The sequence below is a fragment of the Artemia franciscana genome, chromosome 21, assembly GCF_032884065.1.
Source record: "Artemia franciscana chromosome 21, ASM3288406v1, whole genome shotgun sequence".
Taxonomy (NCBI): domain Eukaryota; kingdom Metazoa; phylum Arthropoda; class Branchiopoda; order Anostraca; family Artemiidae; genus Artemia; species Artemia franciscana.
This window is the reverse complement of record NC_088883.1, coordinates 5,983,333-6,011,221: the sequence shown is the minus strand read 5'-3', so window position 1 is coordinate 6,011,221 and position 27,889 is coordinate 5,983,333. Positions and strand designations below refer to the sequence as shown.

Sequence of the window (27,889 nt, the reverse complement as noted above, 5' to 3'; positions counted from 1 at the left end):
TATTTATACGAGCCAGATAAACATTTCATGGGAGGTTCAAACCCCATAACCCCCTGAATATGGCCTTGTCCCTAGGTAAAAACTTTCGCTTCCACATTGCTATGTGAAAATATACGGTTCATTAATGATTTAATATATAGTACCCGGTATATTTGTGCCATGTTTTCGTTTCTAATAAAAAAGGGTTTCCGCGTCACGATTTTTCTCTTGGCGAAAAACTCACGAGGCTGTTGCGACACGTGACTAAAGAGTTTCTTTCTTGATTATTGAACATTCACTGTGGAGTTGATCTGTCTGCCGGCTCCAAGTCTTTACTTCATCTTTAAGACTTGTTGATAGTGGAATAAATTGGGAGGAATGAAAGGCAAAGAGGTAATTCAATTTTTATAGTGCTTATTCCAGTAGGTGTAATTTTTATTGAGGATCCAATAACTTGATTTAGGCACTGGGTCGCTTCCCAACTGATTTTGGGTCATACCTAGGGGCGCCGTTTGGCGGGAGGCGCTTGCGAGGGGCATCAGGATTCTAGTAGTACCTTGATGTGGCATGGATAGGGACGAAGCTCTAGCATTTTTAAGGGGGAGGGGGCAATAGACACCCATATCTAGATAGTCAAGGGGCGTGGGCTATATAATAATTTATTTTCTCGAAATTATTGGGGGCGGCGGTAAATATTTCGCTGTTGATATTATTGAGTTACTAATAAAGTGAACATACTATTTGATGCATTTTTTATGTTCTTTCAAAATATAAAAACCAAAAATCCCGTAAATGAATTTTACCCCACCCCTATAATTCAAGGGGTAAAATTCTAGTTTAGCTACTTTTCACTATTTTGCAAAGGGGTTAGGTCAGGAAAACGAAACTTTCAGGGATGGGTCTACAGACTAAATTATGTCCCGAGAAGGTATTTTTGAAGTAGTAACCTCTACTCTTTCTCCCTCTAGAGGGTCCTGACCTTTGATGACCTTTAAAATATTTGTATTGTAAAAGTGGAACCTTGCAAAATAGATCTTCTACTTAAATAAAGTGCCACACAACCGTTCTCATCTTCACAACTTCGCTCAATCCCAATTTATGAGGTTTCAAAGATCCACAAATACATTTCCTAAATTTTGAAGAAGAAAAAACGACCATTTATATGGATTAAATTACATTCAAGTTACAGGAATTGCATTTTCCGAACTAAAACCAGAGAAAAAGAAACTGATAACTGAAAATTAAGGTAAATTGTTGTTTAGTCAAAATTTCAAGATTCTGTCAAGTAGGCAAATTTCTAAGACTTAAATATCTGAAGAGGGTTAACATGGAAGCTTGGCAATACCTTCCTTGAGTATTTTTTTGGCCCTGGATCCATTACTGAAAGTTTCGTTTTCCTATACATACCTCTTTCCAAGATATATAAAAGTAGCTAAACTAGAATTTTACGATTCAAGGTATATATTTGCATATTAGGGGGGTAGGGGAAAAGTTTATATTTGATGCAAATGAAAGGAAAGTTTAAGCTTTGCCCCTTTCCCCCTAGTGTGCAAATGCATATTCTGAATTTGTATATATAGGGGTGGGGTAAAATTCATTGGCGACAAAAGTAATTATTATATTTGGAAAGAGCGTAAAAAAAGCATCGAGTGGTAAGTTCGCTTTATTTGTAAGTCAACAATATGAACAGCGGAATTTTTAACCTTGCCCCCCTCCAATAATTAGGAGAAAATAAATTATTATATACCCCATGCCCCTTGGCTATCCGGATATGGACCTCTCTTACCCCCAATAAAGATGCTGGAGCTTCGCCCCTGGCCATGCCCCACCTAAGCATTACTAAAATCCTAATACCCCCTCGTTATATTCAAATTTTTTAATTGGTATTTTTTACAGGTCTTCCTATAGGCATACTTTATACTAATGAAAAATATTACACCTTTTTGTACAATTGTATTACATCATTACAATACTATCATCTATCTTTTTTGCTCTTTAAATGGATATAAATGTGACGTCATTCACATGAAGAACTTTTTTTTCGAATTTAATGCTCATAGTCTAGTCAGCGTAAGGGTGCACGTCCTGCCACTAATCTAACAAAATATTGCCATGCCCAATTGGCGGGGGCTTTGGCTCACGTTGGGAATCACGAGTCTAGAGATTCTTGGCTGGACAGTCCAACCCTGGTACCCTAGGAATACACAGTGACGAGTGGTCGTAATCTTTGGAATTTTTGGCCACTTCTTGTTATTTTTTTTTTAAATATCGGCTCCCTTGAAAAAAATTGCCAACATCCCTTTGTAGCATCTATAGATCTTTTTGCTTGAAGCCCTTTTGATAGAGTTTATACCTTTTAGGACTTGGGTTTCCATTTTTTTGGTCTATGAATGTGTCCCCTGAGCATCCAAAAATTTTTCATTTTTAGCTAAAATGTGTCCATCTGGAAATATTTAAACCTTTAGGTTGTTTTTTTATTAATTGAACTATTGACCAAAACACGCTTTTTAAACCTCTTTCAAAGCGACCAGTTAACATCAAATATAATGAAAACAAAAAAAAATCCATATAAAACATTCATACAAAATGATTTTGTGTGAAAGCACGAAAATCGTGTAAATATTTAAATTACTTACTTCAGGGAGATTCTTTATTTATCTGTGGCAAAACCTGGATATTCAAAAAAAGGTATTCCAAAAAAAGCACTACTTCGGTGAAAAATGATATTTTTTACCAAAATATGTATCTAGTTCCCTTTTTGCCCTTTTCTGTCCAAAATCTCTACAATGTGTCATTTTTTTGCCCTTGTGTGTCCTTGTGTCCCGGCACATAGAAATATGATCTTTTGCTGAAATGTTTCCAGTTGGCAACCCTGTTTAGGACATTCGTTTTGTATTTGATGAATAATCTTCAAGGCACAAGTCATATTCCTTGTCAAAGTAATTTAGCTCAACTACTGGTCTCTTCTGAAGCTTTTTGGCTTGGACGGTTGAAACCGTTTTTGGTAGTGTATAGGGTCTATAGGCTACGTGTCCCGACACATAGAAATATGCTCTTTTGACTGAAAGTGTCAAAAAACGGTATCAAAAAACAGTATTTTTCAATGATAATATCAAAACTGTTTTTAATTTGGGGGGGGGGTGGCAAATCGCTTCTTCAATTGGGGTCGGTGCTTCTTTATAAAGTATGACCTTGCAGTACTCTATGGACCTTTTAACTTGAAGACCCCCCGGATAGACCATTAAAGTGAAGCCATTTGGAATCGTCGAAATATTGCAGGAAATCTCACAGAAAAGTTTTTAATTCAGAATATTTTATTATAATTCTTGGCATGCCTCTTAAATAAATTTTAATAATTATGATTATAATATGATTTGCTTATATAATTATATTTCTATAATAAATACGACTGGATTAAATTACCCTGGATTAAAATTTCACCTTTGAGATTTTTTCCCCATACCCTATGATGTTGGTGATTCCAGCTTTATTCCAAATTACATTAAAAAAAAACTAGTTTTTCTAACTGAAAGTAAGGAGCGACATTAAAACTTAAAACGAACAGAAATTACTCCGTATATGAAATGGGTTGTCCCCTCCGCAATCCCTCGCTCTTTACGCTAAAGTTTGACTCTTTGCCACAATTCTGCTTTTTAAAACAATTAGAAGCTTTAGCGTAAAGAGCGAGGGATTGCGGAGGGGACAACCCATTTCATATACGGAGTAATTTCTGTTCGTTTTAAGTTTTAATGTCGCTCCTTACTTTCAGTTAGAAAAACTAGTTTTTTTTAATGTAATTTCTGAACGTTTTTGAATTAATGCATGTTTGATTTTGGCTCTCCACACATAAATTATTAAAATGAAATTTACATTTTAATTCCTTTTTTGGCTAAATGGCTTTCTCTTAGTTCTGATCAGACGATTTTGAGAAACAAGGGATGAGGAAGGAGGCCTAGTTGCCATGCAATTTTTCGGTTACACAAAAAGGCAACTATAAATTTTTATTTTTAACGAATTTTTTTATTAGTAAAAAATATACGTAACTTAAGAATTAACTTACGTAACAAACTTTTATATTCTTAAATTTTTATTATGTATATGAGGGGGTTTGTACCCTCGTTAATACCTCGATCTTTACACTAAATCGTAAGTTTTGTGCCGATTCTTTAAGAATGACCCCTGAATCAGAAAGGCCGTAGAATAAATAGTTGAAATTACTAAAAATACTATAGCATAAAGAGCGAGGTATTTATCTCCTCCTAAATACCTCACTCTTTATGCTAAAGTATTTTTAGAACCCCTCATATGCGTAATAATCTCTGTTCGTTTTAAGTTTCAATGCTACTCCTTGCTTTCAATTGAAAAAAACTTTTCCATGTTTATTTTTTCTTTTTTTTTATAGTAATTTTAGAAAATCCTGCGCCCTTTTCATTAAAATTCTGTTCCCCCATGACATATTTCTCCAGGGAAGGATCCTCCCACATAGCCCCCTCTCCTCAACCCCACCCCAAAACCAAAAAAATCCCCTGAAAACGACTGTACACTTCCCAATAACCATTATTATATGTAAATACTGGTCGAAGTTTGTAACTTGCAGCCCCTCCCCCAGGGACTGTGGTGGAGTAAGTCATTCCCAAAGACATAGTGATTATGGTTTTTGACTATGCGAAACAAAATGGCTATCTCAAAATTTTGATCTGTTGACTTTGGAGAAAAATGAGCGTGGGAGGGGGCCTAGGTGCCCTCCAATTTTTTTGGTCACTTAAAAAGGGCACTAGAACTTTTCATTTCCGTTAGAATGAGCCCTCTTGCAACATTCTAGGACCACTTGGTCGACAAGATGACCCCTGGGGAAAAGAAAAAAAAAAATAAATAAAAGGGCACCCGTGATTTGTCGTCTGGCAAAAAAATACGAAATTCCACATTTTTGTAGATAGGAGTTTGAAAATTCTGCTATAGGGTTCTCTGATACGCAGAATGCGATGGTGTGATTTTCGTTAAGATTGTGTGACTTTTAGGGGGTGTTTTTCCTATTTTCTAAAATTAGACAAATTTTCTCAGGCTCGTAACTTTTGATGACAAAGACCAAATTTGATGAAACGTATATATTTAAAATCATCATGAAAATCTAATTCTTTTGATGTATATTTTAGCATCAAAATTCTATTATTTAGAGTTTCGTTTACTATTGAGCCGGGTCGCTCCTTACTACAGTTCGTTACCACGAAATGTTTGAAAGAAAATAATTCGGTATTTCGGGGCTTCTGATATTATTACTCCTTTGCGGTAGGCTTAAAATTGGAAAAGGATTATATTTATTCTCTGGGCCCCTTCTACCTCTTAGTTCGTTTATTTTCCCGTTAGTTTTCACCTGTTTTCGCTTTATAGTTGTGTTATCTCTTAGCAGTTCTTTCGTTAGTTGAGTTATGGTTGTGGTATATATGTTTTATCGCTCGTATAGTTGTGTTATTTTCAAATTATACTCCATAATAGAGAGGCTCCGAACACCCAGCATTGTATATTAAGCTCTGAATTTGACGTTTTCTTCTAACGTGACCCGATTCGTCCTGCGCCCTGCGCCCTTTTCATTGAATATTTCTTCCCCCATGACATATTTCTCCAAGGAAAGATCCTCCCACATAGCCCCCTCCCCTCAACCCTACCCCCAAAACCAAACAAATCCCCCTGAAAAAGTCTGTACGCTTCCCAATAACCATTATTATATGTAAACACTGGTCGGAGTTTGTAACTTGCAGCCCCTCCCCCAGGGACTGTGGTGGAGTAAGTCATTCCCAAAGACATAGTTATTACGGTTTTTGACTATGCTGAACAAAATGGCTATCTCAAAATTTTGATCCGTTGACTTTGGGAAAAAAATGAGCGTGGGAGGGGGCCTAGATGCCCTCCAATTTTCTGGTCACTTAAAAAGGGCACTAGAACTTTTCATTTCCGTTAGAATGAGCCCTCTTGCGACATTCTAGGACCACTTGGTCGATACGATGACCCCTGGGGAAAAGAAAAAAAACAAACAAAAAAAAAAAACAAATAAACACGCACCCGTGATTTGTCTTCTGGCAAAAAATACAAAATTCCACATTTTTGTAGATAGGAGCTTGAAGCTTCTACAGTAGGGTTCCCTGATACGCTGAATCTGATGGTGTCATTTTCGTTAAGATCCTACGACGTTTAGGGAGTGTTTCCCCCTATTTTCCTAAATAAGGCAAATTTTCTCAGGCTCGTAACTTTTGATGGGTAAAACTAAACTTGATGAAACTAATATATTTAAAATCAGCATTAAAATGCAATTCTTTTGATGTAGCTATTGATATCAAAATTGAATTTTTTAGAGTTTTGGTTACTATTGAGCCGGATCGCTCCTTACTACAGTTCGTTACCACGAACTGTTTGATATGTTGCAATTGCTAACAATTACTCCGAGCCCTTGGATGGAGGAGGGGGGTAATTTAAACTAATACTTTTATTTAAACTTCAAATTTGTTCTTTCTGTTTTGTAATTAATGACGAGTGCAAAGGAATGCTAATCTTTAAATACCTTGTAATTGCTGATAGATTGTAATAAAATGCATAGGCGGGACTAATCTGAATAAATATTAAGAATGTATTAATTATTAAATTAATATTGAATTAATATTAAAATATTAAAAATTAATTAATTAAATTAATTAACTAATTAATAAAATTAATTATTAAAAATTAACTAATTAATTAATTAATTAAAATATTAATTAATATTAATAATAAAAATTAATACTGAATTAATATTAAAAATATTAAGTCTTGATTAAGAATGTCTTTTTTAGCTACTTTGTAATTGCTGACGATTGAACCGGATTGTGGGTATATAAATGTTGTGTAATTGTTGATAAATTATAACTAAATGTGGCTCGGGGGCCCATCCGAACTAGCCTAATTCACCATTGATACCTAACCTGGGGGTCGTAGGCCATCAGAATAATTATAGTAAAGGGTGTAGTCTTGTTCTAATATTTTCTAATTACTAATGATCATCACGAAACAGGAGGACTATTCCAAATGAATCTATGGTTATCCTGTTGAATAATGTAATAACAAAATTGTATTTTATCACATTCATCAGAGCTCAATGGATTTTTATTAAGGAACTAGCTGTTGGAGTGACGCTTCGTGCCACCCCAACACCTAGTTAGTGGGGTGCTTTGCGCCCCCCTAAGCCCCCCCCCGCGCGCGTAAGTCGTTACGTGCCATTGTCGTTGTGTCCCTGTGTACCACCTGTGAATATGGATAGATATATATATATATATGTTTTTAACTACGTAAAACTTGCGAATATACAACATTCTTCGCTGTCCCATTGCGTGTCCCCGTCGTCATTTATATATCCCCCTGTGCCCCCTGACGTCCCCGTTGTAGTTGTGTCCCTGTGTCCCGGTCGTCATTTATATTCCCTGTGTCCCGGTCGTCATTTATGTCCCGGTGTTTTTTTCTTTTTAGTTTTTGTCAGTCGACGAACAACTTCATGACGACATACAGCTCAATCCTTATAATGACGTCAGTCGACAAACATGACATCAGTCGACACACAAACATGACGTCAGTCGACAGACACAAAAACAAACAACTTATATATATATATATATATATATATATATATATATATATATATATATATATATATATATATATATATATATATATATATATATATATATAGATTTTATCGGTCACCCTTGGCACCCGCCATGTCATACACGACTGTTCAAGTATGTAATCCCTTTGAGTTTTATATAACAAGTCGCTATTTTTGAATTTGAAATTTTGATGTTCGCGTATTGATTCATAGTCTGCAGCTCAAGCAGAAAGCATGAGAAATTTTCATAAGGGAAAAGGTTAAAAAAAAGGAGATAGGTATTGAATAAAGGTAGAGGCCATCTATGTGTCAAACCCTTTCATGCAATTCGATACAAATGAAAAACAATAACAAAATATTCTAAGCAACTTGACTGTCAATACATGAGTATCAAAGTGTGCAATCCCTTGGATTTTTCTTCTAATAAGTCGATATTTAAAGACATATTTTGATTTTAGCAAATTGATTCACAGTCTCTAGTCTTAGCAGAAAATATTTATAATGGGGAAAGATAAAAAAAGGAATAAGGTAGTGAACAAGAAAGATATTCCTTTTTTGTCAGAATTTTTTAGACTAATCGATAGAAAACGAAAACTATAATAAAATATTCTATTCAAATTTTTTGGCTTACAAGTATTTCAAGCGTCATGCGTAATGGAAAATTTCACTTTCCGAAGCATTTGTATGCAATAATCTTCTAATTACTGAACCATCTCGGCACGCTTTTTGCTCATAGAAGAGGAAATCAAAGCACCGAGAACACCGAAAATTAATTTCAAATTCTCAAATAAATAACCTAACGGTTATATCCATTTTCTAATTTGTGAGATTCAATTTCTATTAAAATATAGTAGAGGACGCAGTTAATAAATGAAAATAATAAATCAATTATTAATAAATAAAATAAATATAAATTAAAAAATAAAGAAATAGTTAAATAATGAAAACTGAATAATAATAAATAAAATAACTGAATTAAAACAATTAATGGTAATTAAATAATTCAAATAACAAACTAGAAAGTAATGAAAATAGATAATTTATTGATTAGTAAATAATAAAAAAACGAATTGTGGACAAAAAATCAACAAATACAGTACAAAAACATTTGTGACTAAAAAGATTAATTAGGTATAGCTTTTCTTTGAAGGTTTAGTTGTCTTTAGGAATCAACAGATTGTTAATGTTTGAACTGCTACGGACGAAAATGCTATTCAACTGCTTGCTTACTTTCAAGTTTCGATGTGACAATATGGTATTGCCCTAAAAACTTAAATTAAAAGAAAAAAAAATACAGTTTCCAGGAACGGATGCACCTAAGGAATTACTGATCATCTCAAAAACTTATTGGTATAATTTTACTTGAGTTTTTAAGTTTCATTCAATTGGTACACTATTTTGGATAAACGGAATCCGTTTGTTACAAAATCCGAATTCCTTAATCATAAAATTTCTCAACTACATGGATAATATAACTTTTAAAGGTTTAGAAGACTGAAGTTACTTGTCAGCCTTTAAAAAAGTGCATAGGATATTTTAATTAACGTTTTTCATTTCCTCTCGATTGGTAGAAAGTTTTGAATACAAAATTTGACGCAAAATGTTCCCCACCTTATCGATTTAGCAAAAATTGTTTAGTTTTAGGCCTGACACGTTATACGTTTTCATCAAAATGATCAGCTGGGCCTCAGTGGTTCTTATTGCAAGGTAGCTCTTCTCTCAAACGCCCTCTTCCAATTTTCCGATATAAGTGTCATATAAGCTAAATCATAGGCACGCATATTTTTCCAGGGGGGATAAGCCTTGGGGCTTACCCAATGTTAAGCCTTGGAGCTGAAAAATTTTGTGGCCTACAGAGATTTCGGAGCAGCCCCCTAAGTTTCATCGGGAGCAGGGCTGAACCCCTCCCAAGCTTCACTAGGGAGGAACCATGGCCCCTTGTATTCTACTTATTTCAGCTTCGTGCTAATATTGGCACGTACATATATGAACATTAAAATTTGAACGTTAACGTACATATATGAACGTTAAAGATGCTGTTAAACTTTTCATGGTTGAGATTAGTGCTAGTTTTCAAGTAGGTGTCAAAAAAGAAGATTCAAATTCTTTCATATGTTAGATAGCTTTTGGAACCTATGTGAGTTATTACTTTATGGAGAGAACCAAGCATCAATCCCCACTTAAAACCCCCCAAGCATAAATTTTTCCTCACCCAAATGGTGTCTTTGGTAATATTAATTCTATTTGGAAAGTGTCATTTTCAGGCGAAAATTTAATAACATTTTCATTTATAAACAAAATTGTTTTCAATTTATTAGTTATTCATATTTTTTTTTTTTTTTTTAATATTTAAATTGTTGTATTATCATTAATTATTTTCACTTGATTGTTTTTATTATTATTAATATTTTATTTTTCACTTATTTTCATTTTGATTAATCAATTAAACGTTAATTAATTATTTATTAACTATGCCCTCTACTTTATTTTCATAAAAATGAAATTCCAAGATTGCAATACAATTATAACCATTAGTTTAGTTATTTGAAATTTTTCACCCCTAAAATTTCTGCTCCCTGGGTAAGTGCCCCCTCTGTCCCTCCCCTAAAACCTCCGCTGGAGGGGGTCCATAATTTCTAGAATAGGGCTGCAACACTTTGTAATTAATCACCAGTCTTAGTTATTTTTTTTCAAGGGAGATTCTTTCCTAAAGTAAAAATTATGCTATAATTAGTGTGAAATATGTCATCACAAAATTTCCAAAAGCTGTAAATTGATTTGTTAGTTTTGCTGAAGCAAAAGAGGCAAATGATGACATAATCTTGGCGTGTATATGGTTTTAATGACACATTCTGTAGTTTATTGACTTTTGGATTGTTGCCTAGTGGTTTCTCTCTTGTACTTATTAAATAAAAAAAAAACAAGCTGTTTTTAACTGAAAGTAAGGAGCAACATTAAAACTGAAAACGAACAGAAATTACTCCGTGTATGAAAGTGGCAGTTCCCTCCTCAATTCCTCGCTCTTTACGCTAAAGTTTGAATCTTTCTATCAATTCTATTTTTTTAAACAGTAGAAAACTTTAGCGTAAATAGCGGGGCATTGAGGAGGGAACAGCTCGTTTTTAGAGTTTCGTTTACTATTAAGTCGGGTCGCTCCTTACTACAGTTCGTTAGCACGAACTGTTTGATATCAATTCTGGACGTTTATTTAGCGATATGATAATTTTTGAATTTTTTATTTAAATTTCTAACAAAACGTATATTGATGAATTTGTATGTAACTAAGCTTTGTTGGGGTTCGATTCCATTTGTTAAAGCTATAACAAAAGACATTCTTTTTCAAATTAATTCCTCAAATTAGGTATTTTTTCTGACAGGCCAAAACGCCTTTCTAAGAAAAAAATAAAAGTTCAAATGGGGACACGTCCTTTCATTGGATAGTAAAAACAGATACAAAAAAAACTGGACACTTCGACGAAGGAAGGCAGTTTGTGAAAAAATCATAGTTTTTTGTCATCCATCTGAGGCTGAACGAAATGTAGGTGTTCTAATGGGATGTTGTTTCAGGGGGGACTTGCCCTGGATGCAGATATTCTTTGGGTCGCAAGATTTCAGATAAATAATCTAACGGTTATATTCATTTTCTAATTTTTGAAATTTAATTTTTTTATTAAAATACTGTAGAAGGCACAGTTAATAAATAAAAATATTAATAAATTATTTATTAATAAAATAAATAATAAATTAAAAACAATAAGAAAATACAATTAATTAATTAATACATTGAAAATGATTTATTTAATAAATGAAAGTGCTGTTGAAATTAGGCCCAAAAATTTCGCGGGAGACAGGGGCTGGGGCGCTAATCAAGATTTTACCCCGGGCAAAAGAGAGACAAGAACCGCTATTGGTCCTAATAAGAAAGAATTATATAAGAAAAGATTTAAAAGAACTTAAAATTTCACGGGAGGAAGTGTGTGTATGAAGTTTCACTTTGTGGTCTAGGCTTTCTGGTTGTTGATTAGGAAAGCAGGATCGAACCACTTAATTGGAAAGGTTATTGTTTGATATACGTTCAGTCAAAAGAGTGCCTAAGGCTATCCTTGATAATTACTTTCGATGACTTTTAACAAATCATCCTCCGCTTTTCAAAGCGCTCATGTTTCGGAAATTCTTCCAATTACAAGAATCGACCACTTTTCTTCATATTTCCTTACCCTCTGCTATGTAGAAATTAGAAGTCTGATAACATAAAAAAAAACTGGAAACCCTAAAAAAACAACACTTAAAAAAAGAATTATGAAAACGAAGCCCATGTTATGTCTGAAAGCTGCATCTTTGTTCCAATTTCCAGCATATCTACCATCAAGTTCTTATCATATTTCCGTAGAAGCTAGAAATCGGAAAACACAAAAGATCTGAAAACACGACACTTAAAAACACAAATCTGAAGACTAAGCACAAGCTATACGTGAAAACTGCATCTTTGTTTCGTTTTTAAGCAAAGTTACAATACACAATCAAGCACTTATCATATCACATCCCAAACTGAAAAATCGTAGAACGCAACAAATGCAACCGATTCCGAGTATTTGCGTTTTATGAATCTAAACATCAAATTCTAACTTCTAGCAACCGGGTATTTGTGTTTGATTCTAGCAACCAATTTCGAGTATTTGTGTTTTGTGAATCAAATCATCAAATTCTAACCCTATAGCAGACACGTATTTGTGTTTGCTTCTAGCAGCCAATATAGTAGGAGAAAAATAAGTTTTGACCAGGAAAAAATTGGTTCAGAAATGGTTTCTTCACCATCCGGACCGGAAAAAAATGCTCAACAACATATCAAAAATCTAAATCTCTAGCTCGATGCGAAATCGTTTTTTTTAATGTTTTTTTATTTATTTTCTCAAAAACCGGGAAAAAAAAATTAAAAACGTAAACTATAATGTTTTACACATCATTTTAGATCAGCTTTTGGCTCTGAATTCATTTCTGATACTCGTTTCGTTACCTGACCAAAAGAAAACTATTTATCAGCAAAAAAAATGGGGAAAAAAACTGTGTCTTTGGGGAAAAAAACTCTTACCAGCGTTGTAGTCTATTTGGCTATGTAAACGAAAGGCTTAGAAAAAAAAGACTAAACAACCATAAACAGGAATGACGAAACATCTCAGCGCCAAACACCATGAGACAATGCAGGTTCTAACTTAATGTGTTCAGAGAAAAGCTTTTATCTTATTTTTCAAATATATAAAAATTGCACATCATCAAAATATAGGAACTAGATTTTCCATCATCACAGTTAACTGCTATTCTTCTTCACTAAGTTCTTCTTCTTGAAACTTCGAATTGTTGCACGAGCTTCCCTTACAGGTACGGCAGGCTATAGTACACTCAAGTCCGTTTTTCTTACAGGTACACTTTTCACTATCACAGCCGTCAATACGACACGAGCATTTGATAATTTTCAGCAGCTGAGATCTCCAGGCATGCTGGTCTTGACAGAACCCAAATGGCTCTCTGCTGTTCTGTCATCCCACCTCCAGTCGTAAGACCGCCCGATGTTTTCAGACTTATCATATACTCCTGCTCGATGACAAGATCTGCCGAGAGCCCAGCCCAGCGTCGCTCTGATCTTCTAATGGTGTGACCTCCCTGTTCAAATGCTTCGAAGATTGGTGGGTGACTAGTTTGAAGCTTAGCCATCTCTTGCTGGTATATCAAGACCGACTTGACATAGAGGTTATGTCCAGATGCTGCTAGAAACGGAAGCATCTCTACTGCAGATTGTAGGTGCAAATCCCACAGGCCTAGTCTCTCGGCACATATGAACTTAAGCAGTATCCCAACCATGTCAAGATACTGAAACCAGAGCTTCGCAGTTCTCTGAGTCAGCAGGTCTTGGCGTCTCTGCTTGAGAAAGTTTTCAAGTTGCTTGAGCTGGGGATCATGACTGAGATCTTCGGGTGGGAGGTATCCATCCAGTACGTTAGCGAAGACAGTAGACATGTCTAGAGATGTCAACGTCGCTTGCTCTTCTTCTAGGAGATGAGTATATATGGCCGAGCTCACGAGAATGTGAGCTCGAACAGCTCTAGAAATCGCTTTTCCAGAAAGAATGTGCGGCACTGCACCAGTCGCGCATACCAATTCCAGAACCTCTTTCAGACCAGAACCTTCCATGAGGTGTCCTATGCATCCGACGAAACTCATCATCAAATGAAAACCGCCTAACTTGAGAACAATACTACTGAGCTCATTCGTCGTGTCGGACTTGAGGATCTTCATAGACTTCCACCAGAGCGGCTGGTCAAATGTGAGAACGGTTGTGAATCCGTAGGTTCTGCCTTGCGAAGCTACAAAGCGCAAGGTTGAGTAAAGGCAGGATTCGTTATTAGACGGGAGGTCAATCATGGGCAAAAATAAGACGCTTGCCTTGCTGCGAAGGTTTCCCGTTTCATGATGTATTTGGTTAGAGAAAACTGACTGCATGAATCCATTCCAGCTCGGCCTTGGGACATTCAGGAACCCGGTAGCTAACCAGTGCTGATCGAGTGAGGCATACGGGTTGTTGACATTTTGCCAGGGATCTTCTCATATTGCACCTTTGAAAGCACTGTCTCACTTAAGCGGTAAGGGTAGATGGGAATTTTTCCTTTTTGGGCTACTCCATCTAATGAAACTTCAACTCTCGGAATGGGCGATCGGCTGTTAATGAGAGGAGGCGTGACTGTTGCTAGCAGAGCCATCCCATGGAAAGTGTTTCTTCCGTCCATCGTGCAAACATCGTGATCTGCATTATCAGCTACATGCTGCACAGCATGTGCGGAGGTATCTCCTGCAAGGCTAGATTCATCATGGACTGATGCACAGCGTTTAAATTTCTGGACTTCAGCATAGGAGGAGCAGAATCCATGGCTGTGTAAAGTGTCAATAAGAAATCTGGACTTGAAATGGTGATCCAGTTGCACTGCTAAGCCTAGTTGCAGTGGACAAATGAGGGCACGCGGGCGAGCTGCTTGAACGATGGAATTGCCAATGGCAAGCACTTTGAAGGAAATATCAGTTCCAACGAATATTTCATCTAAGAACACCATTAGGCTATCAGGTAGAGAGCCTTCCAGCTGTTCTCCAGAAGAAATCTGCTTTGCGGTCATATATGATTCCTTCTGTGCTGGCAGTCCTTTGATATCACTTTTGATAATCTTTGCTGCTGCTCTAATAAGCTTGATTTTCTCACTCTCTTCGTTATCGGTTTTGTCCAAGTAATAAAAATTCTGGAGTATCGCTGATGCTTTTTCTTTGAATGTCACCACGTCAGCCTTACCGTCAATAGTTGCAAATACTAGCTGGTCACTGAAATATTCCAGAAGCTTGCTCTTCAAGTACTTGCTACAGTACGGTTCAAGGTCTGTCCCATTCAAAAGCTCTCCCATTTTAACAACAAGTTCACTGACTGTATACTGTTCTTCGTCATTTTCTTCGAAAAAAGTAGCCAGCTTCAAAAACGCCTGATATCTTTCATCGTGACCTGGCCTCCCCCTTTTTGGACGTTTTTTATCTGGCTCAGTATCTTCGAGTATTCCAAAAAGTTCTTGCGTCGCAAATCTGGCTGGAAGGCTCTTATTTAATCGAAACATAGAAGAACAGGCTGCGTGATAAATGGTGTCAACTGCGTGCAGGTCTGACACTGCACATATTCGGCAGAAAACGTTATTTGACCAATCATCATCACGGCTTTTGCACACTGCCTTTATACTCTCTTCAAAGTCTTTAGTCCGAACCTTGTACCGACTCGTGTCCTTTTCTGTGGGTAGTGTGGAGATTTATCCTTGTAGTGCAGAAAAAGCAACACTCTTGGAAGTTGAAACTTGGAGTCCGTGATCGGAGTACCACTTTTTCTGCTTCCGTCTTTTCTTGCAAGGTTCGTCGTCTCTCATTCTCAATTTTCGACAAGTATATTTTGTTTGTGAAAGTCTTTCTGCAAACAATATGGACCTGGTTCCCTGCCTCGACAGAGATGCTGGTACCTCTCGTTTTGCTAGCTTCATTGATCGCCGTAGCTCCTTTTTCTGCCAGTATCGACGATTCTGAGGTGTCTATTGAACGTTCACAAAGGGGACATAAAACTGCGGTCTCAGCCATCTAAAAAAGAGAACTGGGAATAAGTAAGCTGTCGGTGAATGTTACAACGAAAACCCTCATTCTGAACCGAAAAATTCAGTCTCCTCTGCGAAAAATACCCCGTGATCGTGTGTCGCTTGATTTTTTTTTTTTTTTTTTACTTCATACAAAAACAAAAACAAAACATAAAAAAAATTATATGATTAAACGTGATGTTTCTGTCTAATAAAAGAGCACAAAAACAATCGTTTCTTAAAAGGGAAACCATCAATAAACTACTTTTCTTTTCACGGTTCCTCATTCTTAGATTCTGGAAATATCTAAAAAATAGGCGCAAAAAACGTGAAAAAAAGGGAATTTCGCAACGGAATGGAGATTTAGATTTTTGGTATGTTGTAGAACTTTCTTTTCTGAACACAGTGGTGCAAAAATAATTCCTGTACCAATTTTTTCCTGGTTCGACCATTTTTTTTCCGTATCTTTCCCCTACTAATATCGAATATTTGTGTTTTGTGAATCAAATCATCAGATTCTAACTTCTAGCAACCGGGTATCTGTGTTTGATTGTAGCAACCGATTTCGAGTATTTGTGCTTTGGGATTAAATCATCAAATTCTAACCCTATAGCAACCACGTACTTGTGTTTGCTTTCAGCAACCGATTTCGAGTATTTGTGTTTTATGAATCAAATCATCAAAGTCTAACTTCTAGCAACCGGATATCTGTATTTGATTCTAGCAACCGATTTCGAATATTTGTGCTTTAGGAATCAAATCACCAAATTCTAACCCTCTAGCAACCATATATATATATATATATATATATATATATATATATATATATATATATATATATATATATATATATATATATATATACATATATATATATACATTATTTACTGAATTTACTTAATTACATTGTTTCTACTATTACTACTACGACTAACAGCTGGCTGTAGCAACAAGCCGCCTTCGACCGAAACAGTCATGCACTCTCCTCTCGTCCATCCTTATGTTTCTTAATTAGCTTATTCTTTTCCAGCAATTATCAACGAGCGGCACAATTACAACTTATGAGGAAGCAAAAGCAGATGCAACAGATTTTCTGGATAAAGAAAGCTACGAAGAAGATAGAAAGCAAATAAAAAATGAAATAGTTTGGTTCAACGTTATTCTATTCACTTTTCTTCATATTGCTGCTCTCTATGGAGTATACTTGCTAATGTTTACTGCTAAATGGGAAACCGTAGCGTTTGGTATGTTTTTCTTCTCATCTTCTCATATTATTTCGGTTCTCCTTAAAACAGAAGAGAAATTATTAGAAAGAGAAAGTTAGAAGTGAGAAATTTATTACTTTTTTTTCATTTCAGGAAACTTAGTTGCTACATTTTGTTATGCTTCCTTACATTTTCCTTACATTTTCTGCTTCCTTTATGCTTCCTTACATACTTCCTTACATTTGTCGCTAAATGGGAAATAATAGAAATTGATATATTTTTCTTTTCAGTTAGTTCGTAGAAAATCTAGTTGATCTTTGCTTTTTTGGGAAATTGTGTTGCTTCTTTCCATGGTGAATACTAGTTTATATACACTGGTAAATAGGAAACAATAGCATTCCCGTAGCGGAGCACTTACGTCTTATGTTATTTTACGTTATTATAAGTTAATTTATGCTAAGTAGAATGTGTTATGTTATGGGGATGTATGTATGGCTTACGAAATGGGATTTTTTGATGAACAAATAATGTTTATTTAGAATAAATAAATAAATTTGTTTAATAAATTAATAAATTTATTAGTAAATTAATACATTTTTCCTAGAAAGACTTTTAAACTCGGCCCGAGCTTAAATCTCCATCCCTTTCCGTATTTTTTATTTTTTTAGATTTTTAATTTTTTTGCTCATGATGATTGTGCTGCATTTAATCACTTTAAGTGGTTACATTTTCGCTAATTTTGTTAAATATTATTTAATTCGCCGATGTTTGCATTCTCATGTGTGAAAGAAAATACGAAAGTGAGTGTGTCTGCGTGGGCGGGGGGGGGGGGTAATTAAGGCTACTTTCTTAATTTTTTTTGTGGGGCTTGCCGTTCTGACTAATTTCAGATAGAATCTATGGGAAATAATTTCTAAACGACCTACACAAAAAACTCTGCATTATTATCCTCCCCCGGGAAAAAAAACTCCCTATTAACCAATGCCCCTTCTCCCTTCCAAAATGACTACATGTTTCCTCTGTGATCAAAATCGCCAGTCAAAAAAATTGAAGCATGATCATTTTTTTTCTTGTAAATCAGTTGAAAAGTAAAAGAAAATCCCGTGGGAGCACGTACGCATTGGGAGATATTCCATCCTGTTTATATTTGTAGCTAAATTGTAAACAATGGTGTTTATACATTTTTTCTTATCTTTTTAAACTTTATGGGATGATGAAAGATGACAGTTTTGTTTAAATAAGAATTTTTTCAAGTACCAAATACAAAATTAAAATTAAAGTCAAATCTAGAATATGAATAAGGAAAGCAATAGCAGAAAACAATAACGGAACCAATAGCTGAAAACAATATTGATAAACTTGAATAGTATCAGAACAAACGAAGAATAAAAAGGATATAAATAGCTATTAATAAATGTATTATGCCAAAATTGGAGCATAACGATTTCCTATAAATGTGTTTAAATAATTTTTATCTATATTTGAATTGTGCCGAAACTGTATTATTAAGAAGGTTTATTCAATTTTATATCACAACAAAATAGAAGTTTAATTCAGAATAAAAACATCTTAAAAGGGGGAACAAATAATGGTATGCTCCAAAGCAAATAAATATGAACAGTGTGCAAGAAAATAAAGAAAACAAGTACAAAATAACCGTTTATGTTGGATTTTTTTTTATCAAAAGTTGATTATTACGAAGTTTTGCATAACACTTATGTCAAAATAAAACATTTTTGTTACGAAAAAAAGGGATTTATGTAACCAATAGCATTCAGCATCCCGATAAATCTGACCAGTATACTCGACAAAATGAGGAAAAAGTTGTAAATATTTATTGTATTCAAGAGTTCCCTAAACTCTATTATTATCATAGTTATACGCTGCAGCGATTCGGCAAATTTTAGTTCCTCACGGTGAAACATCTTACTTTCCCCTGGATTCTGATCAATGTTTTGTTTTTTTTCAAACAATCTGTAAGAGTTTTGTAATTTTTGGTCGGAAACCAATAGATGGCTCTCCACCATCTACCTTGAAAATCATCTACCGATTTTTGACAGAGAATTACCGAAATTTTACAGATTGTTTGAAAAAAAAGAACATTGATTCATTTGTTCTCGTATCCTATTTGATTCGATTGTTCATCGTAGTTTCTGTTCGTTTTGGGTTTTATTTATTCATTGATAGTGATTTCTGTTCGTTTTAGGTTTGCATTATTATTTTACTTTATTTCTGCTCGTCCTTTGTTTAATGCAGCTCAATGCTTTTATTTTGAAAAATTACTTTTTGAAAAGTTTCTTTAATTAATTAAAAATTCTTTTTTCTTAAAGAAACTATATTAAAAACTTTTACTAAATTACATTAAAGATTATTCTTTAAACTATTTAAAAATAATAAACTATAAAACAATAAAAAACTATGTTATATTATGATTTTTTAAACTATATTAAAGAATATAGTTTTTTTATCTTTATTTTTGTCGATAAATCTATTGAGAGTTTTGAGGCTCTCGTAAAATCGTTTAAAGTTGAACATTGATTCTGAAAGCTCAAAAACACGTTTTAATTTTGCATTGTTGCCGAAACATCCTGTATACTCAAAACTGTCTACTTGGATAACTAACCCCCGTTCCTCAGTTGAGTCACAAGCACAGAAATATATAGTTGGCTGTACCGCTAGTTTTCTTTAGGATGTTATCTCATTGTCTCCTAAACATACTCAAACTAGTTCAATCAGATCTATTGAGGAAATAGGCTCGGATTAATTTTCCTTTCAAAATGGTATGATAAATTATCATATGAAAGGATTTTAAGGAAATTGAGACTTCATGGGGAGGGAGAATAAAAAGTGGAAGAGGAGGGTCTACAGCTGTGTAGGCTTCAGATGGCTGGATGATGCAGTACTATTTGCAGTAGAATAAGAAGAAAGATTACCACTTAAATTGAAGTAGGATATTTCTATAATTGATATTTCACTATAATTGAGATTAAATTGAAATAAAAAGAAAGACCACCACTTTGACCGAAATAGGATATTTCTATAATTGATATTCCACTATGATTGAAATTTAATTGAAATAAAAAGAAAGACCTCCACTTTAATTGAAATAGGATATCTCTGTAATTGATATTCCACTATAATTGAAATTTAATTGAAATAAAAAGAAAGACTACCACTTGAATTGAAGTAGGATATTTCTATAATTGATATTTCACTATAATTGAGATTAAATTGAAATAAAAAGAAAGACCACAACTTTGACTGAAATAGGATATTTCTATAATTGATATTCCAATATAATTGAAATTTAATTGAAATTAAAAGAAAGACCTCCACTTTAATTGAAATAGGATATCTCTGTAATTGATATTCCACTATAATTGAAATTTAATTGAAATAAAAAGAAAGGCCACCACTTTCATAGAAATAGGATTTTTCTATAATTGATATTCCACTATAATCGAAATTTAATTGAAATAAAAAGAAAGACCAGCATTTTAATTGAAAATGAAACCATTTTAATTAATATATTCTTTGGTTCTGGGCATTTAACCCCCGCCCCCCTCGGAAAATGCCCCTGGAAAATTCTAACGCTGAAAATGCTCCCTAGAACCCCCCCCCCCTCGGAAAATACCTCCGCAAATAGGGAGTCTAAGTTTCTGTTTAGTTTCATTGAGAAGTGCTAAGAAAATTAAACACAGGAATTAACGCACCATAACTATCTTAAAAACTTTAAAAAACCGCAAATCTTTTCTTGCTGAAAAAACCTCTATATAAACTTCTGCAATTTTTTGGAGTAGCGGGCGCCAACTTAAAAATAAGGAAGAAAAAATAGAGGTGAAAACTATCAAAATTAAGCTAGAAAAAGTTCAAAAAAGTTTTTAAATGTTTAATTTTCCTTTGAAAGCATAGTTGGATTTGGGAACAGTTGTCAGATTCTACGAGTTGGTTTTTATCATCTTCCAAGTGTGACATTACCCTCAATCACTAATAAATAAATTAAACCCAAAACGAACGGAAATTACAAAAGATAACCTAGTCACACCCATAAATGAGCAAAAATTAAAAGGAGTAGGGTTGACAACCCCCATGTCACCACAAGACCAGAACATAATTTGCACTTTATTAAAAAAAAAACATGGATTAATTGTTTGAAATACATATTCTGATATTTATTCCTTATAGTCTTAATACTTCTTTATCTATCAAAGTCAGAAGAGGGAAAACATTTGAACATATTTTGTTTCAGAAAAGTACAAATTCTGTTCTGGTCTTAAGAAGGCGTAGGGGTTGTCAGCCCTACTCATGTTAATTTTTGCTTGTTTAGAGTTGGACTTGGTTATTTATTATAATTTCTGTTTGTTTCGGGTTTAATTTGTTTACTGATGGTGATTTGTGGTAGTTTTACCTTTGGGAAAATTTTTTGAATTTATTTCTACTCATTTTGTCTGAATGGAGCTCTTTAATGTTCTTTGACAAACTTGTTTGTGATCAAAATTTTAAAATTAATTTTTGTTCGTTTTATTGACATATTCTTTTTCACAGAATTTTTTTTTTCCTATTAGACTTCATAGTTTTTGTTTTTTTTTACTTTATTTCTACTAATTTTTGGTTAATGAAGCACTTCACTTTACTTGTTTTGTGGATAAAGTTTTTACAAAAAAAACCTTAAGTGAATGTCGTCAAGATTTTTTTTAAGGGGTATGTCGTTGTAATATTCCATATCCCCTGGCCTTTTCCCTGATCCATAACCAGGATTCTGTTGGGGGGGGGGGCAAAAGAAACTTTGGAAAAAACATCAAAAATGTGAAATTAATATCTACTTCATTATAATTTTTGGGAATGTTTCTGGTCTACGCTATTCTTATGAAAGTAAAGAGTAACATCAAATTTCAAAACGAGCAGAATTTATTCTGCGTGGGAGGGGAATTTCCTTCCTCATCCACACCTCCACCTCATGGTAGCAGAAACTTCAGAGTTCAATAGATATGAAAATGGTGAGTTTTAATCCTTTTCGTTAAATTCCAAAGGATTGGAGACCAACCAGCCGCGTGGGGGTGGCATTTTTCGGAAGGTGTCCTTCGACGGGGATTTTCTGAGGGGGAAAAGATTAAAAAAGCACCGCATCTACGTACACAAGATAAAGTAAGGGACCTAAAAAGGAACCTTGCGGTACTCCACATCACATCTTAGTCAATAAGAAGATGAAGTCACATCATTAAGCAGTACACGCAGGGATCTTTCAAGGAGATAACTTTCAAACCACCGTAAAGAAGTTCTGCGAAATCCCAGACACTTGAGTCGGTCCAGCAAAATCGTGAAATCTACAGTATCAAATGCATTCCTCATATCAATGAAAATTGATATTGGTAAGCACCCTTTATCCAACGCACCACTACACATTCCACCAGATGCTGCAAGGCATGATTTGTGGAGTGTCTCTTTTAGAGCCCAAATTGGGTTTTACTTAATAATTCATTAACCTGAAAAAAATCATATAGGCATTTATGGACAACTTTTTTTTTATATTTTTGAGAAAAGAGGTAAAATCGGTATCGGTGGCCAGTTTTCAATATCTCTCTTGCAGACACCCTTGTGGAAGGAATTTGTGGGAGACGAATTTCTGCCGGTTTCACAACTTTTTTCAAAAATATTCACAAAACCTTTTGCGTAAAGCGCGAGGTGTTGAGGACGGGGTAGCCCCTCTCATATACACAGCTTTTTCTGTTCGTTTTAGTTTTTAATGTCGCTCTTGCTTTTAGTTGAAAAAACTTGTTTTTTAAATTACTTTTTATCGGTGATAATAACGCAGATCCTGATAGTTTTTCCCCCATCTGAAGCTACTATGTAAACTAGGGGAAGCTTTAAAGTCATAACATTTATTTTAAAGTAATCTCTCTCTTTTTCTGTGTGCAAGAATGTTAAACTACCTTATGGGCACCAAATCCCCTGGATTGTTTTTTCACAGGGTTCTTTGCCCCCCTTCTTTGATGGTTAGTCTTTTTCTTAGTATTAATCTCAAAAAAGGTTATTTTGTGAATAGTTCTTGTGGAACGTAGTTTCGCTTTTTAATAGAATTATGGGTTGTAAACACGATATTTTTTATGCGTTTTGTTGTAGAGGACGTGACGGTGTAAATTTTAATAATTTGGTGCTGATGATCAAGTAACAAGTAGTGATAAAACTATGCCAAAATCTCGTCAATTCTGATTCCAAGGGGCCTTTTTTGTTTTATATCTTCAATAATAATCGCCACACTTCAGGGAGTCCCATTACCTAATCAAGCGTTTTGTATGTTTCTGATTGAGGGGTCGCCAACTTTCAAAAATTATGCGCGTCAATTAGTACTTGCTATCGCGGAATTATGCGCGTCAATTGGTACTTGCCGTGCATGAGTCATCGTGGCGAGAGTATACCGAGGGCTGTGAGAACTTTGTCAAACGTGGAAGCACACTACCACCGCATGTTTTTTTGGCACTGTGCAGCACATATAGTGCTCCGGAATGTACACCACGTGACGGAAAGTGAGTAATCCCTTGTTTCCCTTAAACATGTTCGCTATAAATCATTTGTGGTCTAGCTTAAAACTAATAATGAAAACACTCTAGAAAGCGCTTCAGGAAGTTGAAGTTCGCTTTGATCAGTCGTATGACCTGGAAAACCATAAAAATCTGAGAATATAATTTTTGATAGCTATTCACATGAAATGAGCCGTCACAGCACATATACAGAGCTTATATAAAAGAGAAGGTCTTCTTCAAATTTGAAAATCAACCAAAATATGAATTTGGTCTTTAATGGGGTAGTCGTTCCAGCATATTTGGCTTTTCTCCTATTTGTTCCTTGGCTAATCAATTTCGTTTATTGATTTAATAGTTTGTTTTTAAATTTATATAATAAATTAATTTATTTGATTGACAGTTATAAAAGTAATAGATAACAGATTTAACATATAATTAGTTTAATTTAGTTAAATTAACTTAATAGATAGTTTAATCACTTTTAACTTCAATCAATTTCAATCAATATTATTATCTTAATCCATAGCATTGTTTCATAAAGGATTTCAGCACTTCAGGGTATTTAAAAAGTGGAGTAGACCTTTCGTTGTAAATCCGTTAATCGGTATGTTTTTCCTTGATAATTCCAAAACGGTGTAAAGATAATGAAATCCAAATTTTTTATTAGTTAAGCGGAAACTTACACTACTAAATATTTCTTAGAAAGGTGTTATATCGGTATTAGCGTAATTACGGTAATATCGTAAATTAAATGTTTAATGAAAAAGACAAATATATGCAGTCATTTAGTTTTTTTGTAATAGTGGGTATAAAATAATAATAATAAAAAAATAATAATGCGATCAAATCATCCAAAAATAGGCTAAAAATGTATAGCCCCTAACAGTTTGAGAAGGTTTAGTTCCACCTTTTGGGGTTTGGTTGTCTCTTGGAATTAACTGATTGCTAATGTGGATTATTAAGGACGAAAAGTATTGTAAATTTTAACTAATTATTTTTTTTTATTGCTCTGTGACTCAACTTAGCAACTCCTGTTTTTATGCTTACTTTTTGCAAATCACTGCACCACCACTATAGCTCAGTTATGCACTCTCCTCCTCCGCTCCAGTGCATTCAAAGTCTCCTTTTTTACACCCTCCGAAGAAGTTCTGATTTTCCTTTAATCTATCTTTACGAACCCCTCCCGCCTTATTTGGGGATGACCAGATTTTCCTTCGGCCCTTGACGGTTGGCCAGAAAGGATTATCTTCGACAATATGTGAGTCTTCATCCGCAGAATGTGTCCTAGCTGTCTCAATCGTTCTCTCACTATAGCCCTAGAAAGCGGGACAGAACCGCAAAACTGACGAAAATATGATGCTATGGTTAATAATAATAATAATAACAGTAATTATGATAATAATAATAACAATATTAATTATAATAATAATAATAACAATAATGATAATAACAATAAAAATAATAATAATATTAATAGTAATAGTAGTTCATAATTTGAAAGTAACTAAAAAAAAATTTTTAAATCATAGTTTCAGGTAGGAATAGACCTGAAATGGGTCCAGTACAAACAAATTTGCATTTTAATGTCCTTGATACTAAAAAGTGACAGATCAATTCTCACTACCGGTGTTTACATTTGGTAGGGTTGCCACAAAAAAAAACAATAGTACTAGATTCTTAGATGTGTGTTCCGAACTACCTCGAAAAATGCTCAGCTCCTCTGTCAAACCTTCGAAAGCTTGTCATCATTTTCGTTTAAATATTAAACATCTTTAATTCCTGGAATATGCCCCTAGAAACTCTTCTTCTCAAAACCTGGTAAATATCAGTTTCTGTCATCATTCTCGTCATAATTCTTTATTCCTCATCATTCTTGTCATCATTCTCGTTTCAGTGTTAAACATTTCTAATTCTTGGACTATGCTCCCGGAAACTCTTTTTCTCAAACCTTGGTAAACATCAGTTTTTGTCATGATTCTAATCATCATTCTTCATTCCTCATCATTCTTGCTTCATTCTCGTTTCGACTTTAAACATTTCTAATTCTTGGACTATGCCCCTGGAAACTCTTCTTCCCAAAGCTTGGTAAATATCAGTTTTTGTCATCATTCTTCATTCATCATCATTCTGGTCATTATTCTCGTTTCAACCTTAAACATCTTTAACTCTTGGACTATGCCTCTCGAAACTCTTTTCTCATAGCTTGATAAATATCAGTTTTTGTCATCATTTTTCATTCCTCATCATTCTTGTCATAATTCTCGTTTCAATTGTAGACATCTCTAATTCTTGGACTATGCTCCAGGAAATTCTTTTTCTCAAATTTTAATAAATATCAGTTTTTGTCCACTTGCTTTAGACAAAAAGTTTGAATAGCATGTGTTAAATACTTAGATTGAACTTCCAAACAAAAGTCCTTGAAATAGTCCTATAGCAAATTCTGTATCTTGAAAATAGGAAAAGAGAGCATTATTAGATTATTATTTCCTGGAATATGTTGTAAAATAGTCATCTGGACAGAATAGTATTTCATATGAATTTAATTAGCAGCATTAAAGATATTAAGATTTAACATTCAAAAAAATACAACAAACACTCATATGGACACAAAAAAATCAACGTCACATAACCCCCACAAGGCTGGGAGTGGAGGGAGAAAGAAAATAAAATAAAATAGGGAAAAACACATACTAAGAGAGAAAATAATAATCAACCATCCGCTGATCACTACCTGCTGCAAACCCAGACGGAGCAAAGTGTATACGGTACTGATAATCAGCAAAAAACCCATCTAATATCAAATATCCCTCCCCCCTGGAAGGCTCCATGGCTAGGAGTGCTTAGCATAATTGAATCTTTTCTAACAGCTTCATCATGTCTCTAAGCCCTATTTTTATCCACATCTCTGTCAGTAATTTAAACTTTATTTTTCCAAAATGTTAACTTTTGGAAAGCTTATCATTTTTGAAGCAATAGTCAAACACATATATATTTTTTTTTTTTTTTTTTTTTTTTTTTTTTTTTTTTTTTTTTGCTTTACAATCATGGTTTCCTGCGAACCATATTTGTCTTTGAATATTAATTTCAATTTTACTGAAAAGTTTTGTTCTTGCAAAAGTGTTAACTTTCGTTGAATTATAAATATTTAAACTTTAAAAATACTAAGGAAATCTCATGCCAACGGCTTTTCCTTATTCAATACGATCGAGTTTAATTTTTGGTAGATTTTGTTCCAATTCAGTTTTTTAACATCCTTAAAATTTTAACGGCCAAATATAAACGGGTTTTTCCCCTTTTTTGCGATTAAATTTCTCTTAGCAACTTCATCATGCTTTAAAATCGTGCTCTTCTTCCGGAACAACCTTTGCCCTTTCTTCTTAGAAAACATTCACAAGCAACTTTTTATATCTTGATATTTGCCTACCAACGCAGTCTCAAATTCTGACAAACTTTTTCATTTGGATATGCCAGTGTAGCAAGTTACCTTGTACTGAGCCCAGAGGGGTTCCCACTCATCTTTGTTTACGCACCTCTTACTACTATTGTCTGATTTTGTTTTTTTAATTAAATCACCCCTAAGAGAGTCCAGGGGAAGTTTCACTTGCCTTTGTCTCAAAAATAATAATAATGATGATTTGTATGTTCCCTCTGTGCACAAAAATGCACACCAGAGGAGTAAATATAGAAAAAATACTATGCACAAGAGATACACACACACACACACACAAAACAAGGACAAGAACCAATCAGAAATAGTAAAAGAACTTCTGCTTTTATTATATCATAAAAGAAATCACCGTTTTTCCTCGCTGTTTAATAATCACCCCCTACTCAAAAAGATGTTTAGAAAAAATTCAAAAATGTAAAATAAGTTTTTAAATGCAAAAGCCCTGTGACCTTGCTTTTGGACCATTCCTATCCCTTTATGACGTTTTGAAACTGTTGACTGTTTTGAAACGTTTTGATTTACTTTAGACTGTTTTCCGAGTTTACCAGTGTCTGGTATTCTTGATCAAGCGATTCATCTAATTCTTGGTTTCAAAATTTTTGATTGGTTCGAACAAGGCCTTATCCAGACGGGATCAGGTTTTGCCCCCCCCCCCTCCCCGAATTTTTGGTTTAGCTCGTAAAAATGTCACAAAATGCATATGAACAACTTTTTGATGAGCTTTTTAAGAAGCGTCATGACCAGTCTTTGCATGTCAAATCTACATCCGACAAAGCCTTGTCTCTAGCCTTGTGCATAGAGCTACAGATTTCTTTTTAATAAAACAGTGCAATGAGATCCCCCGCAAATGGATATACAATCGGAAGGACCTCCCGCCATCGGGGTCGAGAATCCAAAAATCCCAGTATAATTATTGAAAAAAAATTTTTGTTAACTTTGACAATAATTTTTTCAAATTTTTACATAAT

General features: G+C 34.3%; 1 protein-coding gene across 1 annotated transcript in view; it reads left to right on the top strand.

Annotated features, from left to right (window-relative positions):
* Window positions 1–233: 233 nt before the first annotated feature.
* Window positions 234–27,889, top strand: part of LOC136041050 (acyl-CoA Delta-9 desaturase-like) — a 50,965-nt gene continuing 23,309 nt past the window's right edge. Inside the window, exons 1-2 of the mRNA XM_065725588.1 lie at window positions 234–372; window positions 16,778–16,991. Of these exons, the coding sequence (XP_065581660.1) occupies window positions 358–372; window positions 16,778–16,991 (229 nt within the window). The 5' untranslated portion in view covers window positions 234–357. The remainder of the gene's footprint in view (window positions 373–16,777; window positions 16,992–27,889) is intronic.